General features: G+C 42.6%; 1 protein-coding gene across 1 annotated transcript; it reads right to left on the bottom strand.

Annotated features, from left to right (window-relative positions):
• Window positions 1–7,549: 7,549 nt before the first annotated feature.
• Window positions 7,550–8,101, bottom strand: PLAC1 (placenta enriched 1). The gene has a single exon (XM_060138819.1). It carries the CDS (start codon window positions 8,099–8,101, stop codon window positions 7,550–7,552), a length of 552 nt encoding a protein of 183 aa, XP_059994802.1.
• Window positions 8,102–12,428: the final 4,327 nt, after the last annotated feature.

The raw sequence follows: 12,428 nt of genomic DNA, 5'->3' as shown, positions 1-12,428 counted from the left end.
AGCAACTTGGGCAACTTAAATATTCGCTGTAGTTGCTGTAACCCAAATATCCCAACATATTTAGAGCTTAGGTGCCTCTGATTATAGTCAGAAGAGTGTGATTTTTCTATATACCTTGGTGGAGCAGAAATTAAGCAGATGAAATATGAAATGAACACGAGAATTAATTTGTAGTTTGGATCATAAAAGCCAGATTTTTGAAGAGATTATTTTATTTTGATTGCAAACTATAAATTATTACAGGGAGTTGGTGTAGAATGACATTGAGGCTTACTTTTGGGTCAATATGTTCCAACTTGACCTACCCTTGGTAGTGGGGAGGACCGGGGTTTCTCTAACCCCAAAGAAACCAGCCTCACTATGGCTTTAGGACTTGTCTCTCCTCTCCTCACACTGGCGTTCTTTCAGTAAGTTGTCACGTAAATGCACTTTAGAAAACAGAATAAATATTCTATGTGCATCACTTGGAAAATAAACTTTTAAAGATGTGTGTGTATTTAAGTTGTAGACTTACAACTCAAAAGAATTCTTGATAGAAAGAAATAGGTTTTTGGCTAAAAGTCAAAAAATTTGAAGTAACTTTAAAAGGTGAATAATTTACATTAGCATGGTGTTTATATAATAGGGTGAGTGTGACAAAGTTAAAATAACATTGAAAATAACTTGAGTCATTTAAATATTCCTCCTGGTAACTGTAGAATATAAGTGCCTTCAAAGGGGGGAATGGTAAGTTTCTAGACAGCTGGCAGGGATTTTTTTTTAATGTTCATTTACATTTGAAAACTGGTATTAGCATTCATTTCTCTGACCCAGAGCAATTCCCCCTCACCTGTCAGAGAACATCTACACATGAACGCTGACAGAGCCAGGCAGGGAAGGGCATGTCTGTCATTTCACTTCCAGAAACCTGTTTATGAAGCCTCCTGCAATCCCCTACCTGCTCGGACCCTGTTAGCCCCCTCGGCTCCTGCTGTCTAATAATTCTGGGAGCTACTTTGATTTCATGCATTACCCTTCAGGTAAGTTACAGACACTTCACCAATGACCAAGCCAGATGGTTGTGGATTAGATAAATACAAAGCAAAACAAACGGAAGTAGTGAGTGATGGGAAGCACTGTGTTAATATTAATATATATAAATCAATGAGAAAAGACTCTGCCCCTTGATTTTGAAGCTGGATAATAATGCCATAGATATTATTTATATATATATAAACGTATATGCATATACACACATATGACACAGATTCCGCCCACCCCCCACCCTTACTCTGAGTTACATTCGGAGATGGCTGGTCCAATCTGAATTACAGTCCATTAGAGGACAGTTGAAAGAGTTTATATGATCACTAATACAGGTAACATTAGAACCTCTACCCAGTATCATCTTTTATATTATTTGATTTACCTTTTACACTTTCCCCCCTTGGCTTTAAATGTCTTCAGCAATGTCCTCCTAGAAAAAATAAATAGAAGCTTCCTCTGGAATACTTTTCACCGGTCAATCAGTCCGTCCTGTAACTTGCAGCTGGTAGGACTTATTTTCCCCAGAGAAGGAAAATAGAACAGACAGAGACAAGGGTACGGCAGTGACATATCATTTAGTTTTCCACCCAGTCTGTGTCCTGCCACTGATTGTATTTACATAGATCAATTGAAGAATGTCGCATTTGTGGAGTTTGCCAGTATGATCAGATGGAAGGTCATCTCTAGGATTGTCTCCAGTGATCTGCCTCCTGGAGCTCCTATCCTTGTGTAATCCCCTCTCCTCGTGTGGGAGCTCTACCTCCAGACTCTCTTCTCTAACAAATAGAACATAGCAGAAGTGGTGAGATGTCACTTCTGAGTTTGGGATACAAAAAGCCTGTGGCTTCTAACTTGGACTCTGTCCCTCCCCTCCTTCCCTTCCCCCTGCCCTCTTCCTATGTTCATCGGCATCACCATCTTCCTTACCATGAGGACACTCCGGCAGCCTATGGAGAGGCCCACAGAGAGGAACCGAGGCCTCCTGCCAACAGCCCCTGAGTGAGCCTAGAAGCGGGGTCTCCAACCCCAGTTGGGTCTTGAGATGACAACTTGACGGCACCTCCTCAGAGACCCCAAGCCAGAGGGATCCCCGCAGAAACTATCAGAGAATAACTGGTTGGTGTTTTCGGGTAATTTTTTTTTTTTTTTTGGGCCATACGGTGCGACACGCGGGATCTTAATTCCTTGACCGGGGATCAAACCCCCTGCAGTAGAAGCACAGAGTCTTAAGCACTGGACCACCAGGGAAGTCCTGTTTGGGGGGTAATTTGTTGTTCAGCAATAGATAGCTAATACAGAAAGTCTTGTAATTGTATAACCAATGTAAGTTTATAAGCTGAAATCTGACCAAATCATTTGTTTTCTTCTGAAAAAGTTGTAGAAAATTGCAAGACTGAAAGCCCTCCCCCTCTGTCTCTCTCTGTCTCTGTCTGTCTCCCTCTCTTTCTTTTTTGGGAATAAACAACTATAATTACAATTTAAACAGGATATCATAGAGATCAATCATAGGGATTAATACTAATTAGATTTAAAGAAAAGAGAGAAAAAGAATTAAAGGATGTTACTGTGTAGGTTAGCCTTCCCTTTATAATAAACACTTGTTCCTTGATAATGTATTTCTTATAAACATGGTGTGTGTGCCTGTGTGTGTGTGAGAGAGAGAACACACTGTGTTTAGTTTAATGGTTGACCAGGCTTTCATTATTGGTGGAGGAATGGAGGGATGGAGGTACTTACATGTATTTCCAAAATGGCCTATTGGTGAAAACTAGGGATAAAAGACTTTTTGCCCTTGACATTTATATATACTTTACACAATTTTTTTTTAAACCTGGTTTGCTGTTTTCAGGGTATAGGAATAAAAATTTTTAATGTTACTTTGAGTCTCCTTTTATCAGTGAAAAATCACATTATGGCTCTAATTTTTAAATATTTGACAAGCAGTTATCATAGCAAATGGTTTCAGACATTTTTGGCTCTCCCAGAGCTTGAAAGAAAGGTGAAAATGCCCGTTTCTTTTGAGGGCAATAAAGCATTTCTTATTATCACAAATATAATTGACACTATGTGGTAGATTTTTATAAATCACATCACTTTAAAAATGGCATGGGGCTTCCCTGGTGGCGCAGTGGTTGAGAATCTGCCTGCTAATGCAGGGGACACGGGTTCGAGCCCTGGTCTGGGAGGATCCCACATGCCGCGGAGCAACTAGGCCCGTGAGCCACAACTACTGAGCCTGCGCGTCTGGACCCTGTGCTCCGCAACAAGAGAGGCCGCGATAGTGAGAGGCCCGTGCACCGCGATGAAGAGTGGCCCCCGCTTGCCACAACTAGAGAAAGCCCTCGCACAGAAACGAAGACCCAACACAGCCAAAATTAAATAAATTGTCTAAAAAAAAGGCATGAACATTACCACAATAAAGGGGGAAAATACTCTTTCAGAGTGGCATTTCAAAAGGTAAATAAATTAACCAACTCAAAATACAGTTTTCTCTTAAAGCATTTTTATCTTCCCATCTTTTGAGTGGTTCCTATGCTTATGAACTCCCAGGCCCTTTCTCAGTACCAATCAGTCGACTGGCTTGAGCACCTACTGAATACCTTCACCAAGTACTATATAAGAGAAAGGCAACACAAAGGAACAAACAAGCAAATAGGAGAGGGTCTCCCATGCTCAGGAAGCACACGATCAAGTGGAGAAGATCAAACATGGAAGTGAAATGGTTGAAGTACACTTTTACTGAGTAATGACACGTCCAAGTCAAGTGCGGATTACTCTTGAATGCTGAAAAAAATTATGCCTAACTATACTGAGATGTTTACCCAGGCAAAATATGATTCTCGACCACAATATTGCTTTGCATCTTTGTTCTTGCTGTTTCCTTTGCCTAGAATGCCCTTGCCCTTCATCTTCATCTGATGAAATTCTCTCTCTTATTTAAGGTCTAGTTCAAAGGCCCCCAATTCCATGATGCCTAGGCTTACTCCATCTTGACTTATCTGTTGCACTGGAAAATCTAGCCCACCCAGCTCTCCCCCAACTAGAATCCCACGAGTCATATTTCTTCCATCTCTTGATCACTTCCCTTCTGTCTCCTTTGATGTCTCTTCTTTTTTTCGTAACCGTGCCTTGAAGATTGAATGTTAGGGAATTTTGATTCTCTGGTCCTAATTGCCTGGACTCATGTCATCTTTCCAAGGCTTTATCTCCCAGTAATTGCCTCTTACACCCCTTACTTGAGCTCCAGCTCAATGAAGTTCAATTTCTTAAGCTAATTCCTAGACATATTCACCTGGATGACACTATCAACTCCAGCTCAACATGTCCAACCTGGACTCATCTTCACCCCTATCCTCTACCCTCATTGCAGTTTCCTTACTTAAAGCCAGAACTGACCATGTGTTCTGAGCTTCTAGGGCTCTAAATGGTGACAACTTCTTTGATTCAATCTCTTCTTTTTCACGTATATCCTGTCAGACAGATCAGGACTTAGCTCCAGTCTCATGCCCTCCATGAAGCCTGTCCTCTCTGCTCTAGGGTCTGGAGTCTTTCACACTCCAAATTTGCTTGCACGACTCAGTTTATCTCTTGACCAGGAATGGGGTTTCTATAGACATTTAACAATTGTATAGGCTAAAATGAATGAAGTCTTGTTCTTCACTTGAAATTATTCTCATTTTCATCTCTTCCTACACTTCTACGCCTTCCCCAACTGCTCTTCTCATCTCTTCTCACCTAGCTTAGAGCACTAACCCCCTAGGTGTCCTCCCATCAACAGTGCACTTCCACGCCCTGTGCTAGTACTTACGCTCACAGAGGATGCCCATCTTCCTCTTCTCTGCTTAGACAGCTCCTCCTCATCTTCTAAGAGTGAGATCACTGCCCCCCTCTGCCAGGAAATCTTCCTGGATCTTCCAACCCAACTGGAAACGTCTCTTCTCTGGGAGGGAATGTTGAGTGTAGGGGAGGAAAGTGCATTTTGGAGCTAGTCTAACCTGGGTTTGAATCCCAGTGATGTTACGTATTAACTGTCTGGCCTCAATTTCTCTGAGCCTCAGTTTCCTCGTCTATAAAACAGAGAAAATAATTTCTATCTTGCAGAGCTGTTGTGAGAATTAAATAAAGTCATGTATATAATGTGTCTGGCACGTGATAACAACTATCATTACCATGTAGGTCTTGAGTCTCCTCTAAGGCTGATATGTTGCACAACCCCAGGGGGGTGTCTCCATGAATACTGCGCCTTGCAGTTGTCAAGTGCACAACTTGCACATGGTAGTCCAGGTCTATTATGTCTAGTATTGATTGTTTGCTAAGTTACTTATACGTGTTTTAGTGTTTAATAATCCATAAGCTTCTGCAGAGAAGATGGGGAAGGGCAGTGCTCGTTCTCTTGTACAGTCTTGTTTACTGCTACTTCTCTAGCCCCATCTCTCACCACTGTCAACTGTCCCCCATCCCAATTGTATTGGATTAAACTACTTGTGGTTTCTCTGATGGCTGCAGCCCCAGTCCTCAGGTCTCTGAACAGGCCCATTCTCTGGGCTAGAATAGCCTCTAGCTCCCTAGGCTTGTTTACTTGTCTCTTCCTGATTAGACCATGTTAGTCTCATTCACCATTGCATGCTCAGCATCTAACATAATGCCTGGAACATAGGATGAGTGCAATAAATGTTTGTTGAATGAATACATTGTTTTCAGGGATTATTACCTAGTTTTCCTCAAGAAGGGGCATGAGATTTTTAAATGAACAGCTGTGCTTCTTCAACTATCATGACTGCAATAGACTGGATGTTTGTGCCCCTCCCCCCAATTTCTATGTTGAAATCCTAACCGCCCAATGTGATAGTATTAGGAGGTGTGGCCCTTGGGAGGTGATTAGGTCATGAGGGTGGAGCCCTCATGAATGGGATCAGTGCCCTTATAAAAGAGGCCCCAGAGACCTCTTTTGCTTTCTATCCATCATGTGAGGACACATGTAGTCTGCAACCTGGAAGAGGGCCCTCACCATAACCTGACCATACTGGCTCCTTGATCTCGAATTTCTAGCTCCCAGAATCATGAGAAATAAATTTCTGTTGTCTATAAGCCACCTAGTCTCTGGTACTTTGTTATAGCAGCCCAAACAGACTAAGACAATGACTAAATTACTAATGTCTACTGTAATCCTTTGTGTATATTATCATGTACATTGTGCTAACATTGTCTGCTTCTTAACAAATGTGTGACCTTGGGCAAGTTTCTTAATCATTCCGTGACTCAGTTTCCTTATTTGTGAAATGGCTATAGTAAGAGTATTTCTCCCAGGGCTGTAGTGAGGATTCAATGAGATGCTTCTACTATTTGGAATGGCCTCTCTCAGATCAGCCCAGGGCTGGCTCCTTTTTCACATTCAAGATTCAGTTCAAATGGCAAATTCACAGCAGCTTTCCCTGACCACTCTGACTCCTTCTCCAATTTCTCTCATATCGCTTTGTTTTAAGGTCGTCATGGCATTTGTCGCTGTCTGATTTTCTCTTTGTGTACTTATGTATTTGTTTACTAGCTGTGTGACCTTGATTTCTCTGAGCCTCAGTTTCTATTCACTGCCATATCCTCAGTGGCTAGAATATAGTAGCGCCCAGTGAATATTTGTTGAATGAACTGACTTACCTTCCCTTTCCGAGACTTTGAGAACAGTAATGGATAGCTAGACTTGGGTGAAAATTTTCTGATCACATAAGTCAAGGGACAAAACTCTTTGCAGAGTGCTATCAGTCTATGGCTAAGTATAAGACCTAGCCCCTGGCCTCAGGAGCTTACCATCTAGTTGGTGGGATGTGAGTTGAGTGATTCCTAGAACAACTGGTGGATTATAAATCACTAGTGCAAATTCTGCCTTCCGTGGACAAAAAGTGATACAGAAAAGTGATGGATCAAACTAAGAAATTATGTGGCTAAGTGCTAAGTTGAGTAGTGTAGAGTCTCAGGGATATGGGTAGACAGACGGAGGGATTCAGCTGGGGGACCTTAAAGGAGAGAGAAGTCATCCTAGAGAAGGGACCAGACACTAATGTTGGTAAAGCACTTAGAAGAGTGTCTGGCCCATAGTAAAAGCTATGTGTGTGTTTATGAAATAAAAACACCCAACTGATATTTTTATGCCATCAGGACTTCCCTGGCAGTCCAGTGGTTAAGACTCTGAGCTTCCACTGCAGGGGGCGTGGGTTCGATCCCTGGTCGGGGAACTAAGATCCCACATGCCGGGTGGCACGGCCAACAAAGGGGGAAAAAAAGATACAAAAATAGAAAACAGCTTTGTTCATGGAATTACCATGGGCTGCTCTTTTTGAAAAGCACGCATAAGAAGGCCACAAGAGCACATATTTGTCTGATATTAGTAAATATTATATACCAATTGTAGGAAGAGCGTCAACTGGAGACCCCAAACCTAAGGATCACATGGACGCAATCTGATCATCCAGACGAAGACACCATTTCTCAGAAGTATTAACAGAGGAAGACGACTGCATGGATGGGCCTCCTAAGCCTCTGCTTGGTGATGTGGGCCCTGCGTCTGCCCTTCCTCGTTGAAGACACAAGGTGGACAATCACGGTTGGGCCTTTGGCTGGACTGTGACGAGGTGAACACCTTATAGCATGTCTCACCATCCCGGGTTGTGATGGCTCCCTCGCTGGCTACTTCCCTGGAGCGGGGCATCGTGAACCACGGGGAACGTTGGGGGGCAGTGCAGGACACTGGGATCACGTACTTAGATGACGTATGCTTGGGAGCATAGTGCAGCTCGGTTCTGTAGAGAACCACGTCCTGAGAGACTGCCTTGGCCGTGATGCCACATTCCGCGACACGGTAGGTGAACTGGTAGGCATAGGGCTGAACGTGGTTGGCAGGGCAACCCAGTCCCAAGTGTAACTCATGAAAGTGCACATATACGTCATTGTTCAACATGTAGGGGTGTACGGTGACCATGAACCAGTCTATAGAGCACAGTACAGTTATCGGATTTTCTCCGGAACAGGCCGAAAACACAGAGGTGAGGAAGACTAGCCCTCCTATCAAGTTGAAAACTTTCATCCCGGTAGTGGATCAGGTAATGACTCTCAGGAAACAGGAAGCTGTCTGGTGAGGAGTTCTAGAGCACAAAGAAACACAAAAGGAAAATCGTCTTATTTCCTATTGAAAGTTCAAACACGATCATTTTTTAAAAACAAAAGACCATTCCTAAAGCATTAAAAAAAAAGAAGCTAAGAGAGTAGAACTTAAATGTTCTCACTAAAAAGAAAAAAGGTAAACATGTGAAGTGAGGGATGTGTTAATTAACCTGATGGGGGAAATTTTTTCACAGTGTAAACGTATGTCAAATCAGCACGCTGTATACTTTAAATCCCTTCCAAGTTTACTTGTCAATTATACCTCAATAAAACTGAAAAAAAAGAATAAAAAGCAAAGGAAAAGACCCCTGTGAAAGAGAACTGAATTTTGATGTCCTTGTTGGAACTCATGTGTTTCTAGATGACTACAATGGCTTCTTTAAGTGACTTTACCATATTGTTTTGGTATAAAACACAAATCCGTCACATACAGAATGAGAGTCTACGCCGATCTGGAGTAGCATTCCTTTGTGTGCAACCCCAGCCAAAAAGAAAACAAAACAGTTTTCATGCCAAACATTAAATAAGGTGACAGGAGATAACAGTCTAATTCAAGCTGACAGCACTTTCCTCCTGAAGGCCCCAGTGTCCTCCCATAGACCATACTAATGAACCCTTCTCTATTGCCTTCTTCTTTTGGTTATCAACAGATTTAATTAAATGAAAACCTACCAAGAAATTGTGGTTTATTCCCAACATCCAGATATTGAAATTTTGCCAAGTGGCTCACTTAAAATGATCAAATGAATGCTTCATAAATGCCAGCAGTAGCATCATAAGCCATTATGACCAACAGCCATCATGACCTCGCAAAATAGCAAGATTGCAGAGTGACAGGCAGAGCAGTATGGAGGAAAAAAGAGTCATGCTAAGAACAAGTGTCTAAAACAGTTTCAGAAGGGGTACACACAAAGGAAGAAGGAACAGGAATATCATCAAATATTGTTCAACTCAGTTTTCATTTTAAAAGTGAAAATGAAATAAATCAAATAGAAAAGTGCCTAAAATTTCAAAGGAAATGTCTATGCAGGGTTTTACTCTTGTTCCCTGCTGAATTAAGTAATCCTTGTGTAAATGAATTCATTCTTTGACTAATATTTATTGAGCGTCTACTATGTGCCCAGCACTGTGCTAAATAAAAAGCATCCCAAGACAGTTCTTTCCTCCCGTCTTCCTCAGTTGCAAAAATGTAGCTCTTTCTCTTCCTTTGATACTGATGAATTTGCTGCACTCTTTAATGGAAACCATGGCGGAGGAGCCCACTAGCCAGGTGCAGTGGCCTGGATGAAGTGCTTTGTTTTCACATCAGCACTTGATCTGGTTGGTACCCCTGTCTCTCCCTCTCTCCTTACTGACTCCTCATTCTCTTGGGGATGTTGAGGTGTAAAGAGAAGCCTAAGAGGTCTCCCCAGCTCCTTCCTTGCCTCTTTGTTCTGAAATGGCTCTCTTAGGACTGCTTTTTTGTTTTTCACCAGCAAAAAAAAAAAAAAAAAAAAAAAAAAACAGAAAAACAGCAGCAGCAGCAACAAACCGAAAAACCCAGCCCTCTTACCCCTCCAAAAAACCAACCAAACAAAATACGATGATGACGACAACAGCAACAAAACCCAAGTTAATTCGGATGCCAGCTGGTCTTGGATAATGACTCAACAGTTAAATAAACAAACCGCTTGCTCTGGAATGATGCATATTTGCTGAGGTTCCTTCTGGAAGCTGAGATCATCACTCCATCGCTGCTGCACTATTGCCTTGGTCTCAGGAAGACCACCTTGCCCTGAGCTTGCTTTAGGAGTGCCTTTCTCTCCCTCTCTCTCCCTCTTTCCTCCTTCCTTCGCATGATCTCACAGCCTGGACCTATTTGCCCTGAACAAAAACCTCCCCTTTAAGTAGTTCCTGGAATAGGTCAGGGAAACAATCCTTCCACTCCAATTTTGTTGTTCAAACCCCAGAACTGACACCAAGTTTAAGGGTGTGCTCCTGTGCAGGGAGTTAGCCATGTACTTCCTCTCCATCCCTCGGTCATCTTTCCTATTGTCTCTCCTCCTCCTTCTCATGGTTAATCCAAAGAGAATGATAAAAAGCCCAAATTCTCTGAGAAACATTACAGTTGTCACCCAACGAATCATTTTAGACTACCTCACTCCCACTCTCACACCCACTTTTTGAATTACATTGCACTGAATCAGTCTTTTATATATATATATATAAATTTATTGATTTATTTAGTTAGTTTTGGCTGTGTTGGGTTTTCGTTTCTGTGCGTGGGCTTTCTCTAGTTGTGGCGAGCGGGGGCTACTCTTCATTGCGGTGCGCGGGCCTCTCATTGCGGTGGCTTCTCTTATTGCGGAGCACAGGCTCTAGACGCGCAGGCTCAGTAGTTGTGCCTCACGGGCTTAGTTGCTCCGCGGCATGATGGGATCAGACCAGGGCTCGAACCCGTGTCCCCTATGTTGGCAGACAGATTCTTAACCACTGTGCCACCAGGGAAGCCCTGAATCAGTCTTGAAGGAAGGGCTTTAGTAACATCACTGAGTTTGGGGGTTTATTTAGCACAAATCTCCAAACTCAGTACAGAATCGGTTTCCTCTGATTTTCTTGTAGCCAGGGAGAGATTGCCACAAGATTGGAGCAATAAGTGTGTGTGGCAACATACCTTTGAGCTCAGATAAAACTGAAAAATGAAGTCAGTGGGACCCAGGTTTAAGACTGCATCTCTAAGGTGGGAGGGAGGAGTTGGGAGATCAGGGGAGAGCAGAATGCACTTTCTAATGAGCTTGCTAACTCCTAGCTCAATGCCACTCTTGGGGAGTTGCTCCCTTTTGCTGAGCACAGGTTGTCAGAACTGGGCAGCCTCCCTTCCCTGCTGCCTGAATTCCCAGGGAAAGGTAGAGGGTGTGTGTGGGTGTGTGTGTGTGGGTGTGTGTTGAGGGATGGTTATAAGTCATTCACAACACAGTGTAAACTCATCAAATCAGCTGGCTTTTCTAACATCCAGCTGAGATGTGTTGGCAGAATAGGACCTTGGACTTGGATGGGGAGGGAGAGGGTTGGCTCTGAGAAAGAGGGCTGAGGGGCTAGAGATGGGAAGGGGGCGCCAGAAGAGAGGGTTGTGCAGTCTGCGCCAAACTGGAGGTATTTTTAGCCATAGTTGGGGCTGAGCCCAGCATCCTGGAGCTGAGGGAGTTGAGGACTGGGGAAGAAATAACTGCAGAGAAGGGAGCGCTCACCCTGGGACTACTGTCGGGCTTCCCAGAGGCAGCTGGGCTGTTAGAAAGCAGGTCTCAGGGTTTGCATTACCATAGCCCCATTTTGGCCTGATTGCAAATTATCCTTGCAAAGCTCATAACTTCGATGCCTTTGTATAGCCAAGCAGGGCTATTGGTACCTACAGTCCTGAACTGAGCTATAGGGAAGCCAGCGAAACCAGAGCTGCTAATGACACCTGGATGCAAAATGTTTGCTTTCCTTGCAGCTACAGAGTACAGTAGCTTTCTGTTTTTCTAAATGTGGTTTATGCATATACATTTTCCATTAGTTTTTTTTAAAGTTTTCCTCCTTTCCCTTAAAAAATAATTCCCTAATAAGCCTAATTCTTAATACATTCTTTACGTTTTAAAAAAAAACAAAACATGAAACGTTTCATTCTGGGAATATGAACTCTATTTCTTAATGTCTTACAAGAAAGAGATTGAATATTGGTCTAAACACAGAGCATTTTTAATCTCAGGGAAAAAAAGAGACTTTTTAAGAGAGAAGTAAATTAGTTTTGTGATGTTGGTGAGTGAGTTGAGACGTGTAACACAAATCTCCTTGAAAGCAGACAGATTGTTGCCTCTTCATCTCCTCTGATGTCGTTAGAGACACATATGAACTCTTTGCGTGGGGAATGGGGAGGGGATTAGCTAAACATTTCCACATCTGGTTTGAGAACAGTTTGGAAAAAGAATTCACTCCATAGGCTCCTGGAAGCTTTTGGGGTCGACAGTTATTTATTTTTAAAATTCAGTATACTCATGACAGCATAGTTATCATTTGTATATTGTTTTCCCAGAATCTTGTTGTCAAAACAAAAGGAAACAGAGGGGAAAAGGAAACTCCAAAGCAGTACGCAATTATCTCAGGGAAATATAACTGTCAGGGCATTGATTTGCAGCAAAGTTTGTTCACTCTCTTGCAGCTGATTTGAAGAAAAATGAATCTGAGTTGGAATAAAGATTCCTTTACAAAATAAGAACAGAAGAAAGAATCCT

This window comes from Lagenorhynchus albirostris, chromosome X, assembly GCF_949774975.1.
Source record: "Lagenorhynchus albirostris chromosome X, mLagAlb1.1, whole genome shotgun sequence".
In the NCBI taxonomy this organism is placed as follows: Eukaryota; Metazoa; Chordata; class Mammalia; order Artiodactyla; family Delphinidae; genus Lagenorhynchus; species Lagenorhynchus albirostris.
The sequence above is the reverse complement of the archived record's forward strand: the minus strand, read 5'-3'. Positions and strand labels throughout refer to the sequence as shown.

Bases quoted from the DNA above. Each gene is read 5' to 3' on its own strand.
- PLAC1 (XM_060138819.1), bottom strand. From the start codon at position 8,101: ATGAAAGTTTTCAACTTGATAGGAGGGCTAGTCTTCCTCACCTCTGTG.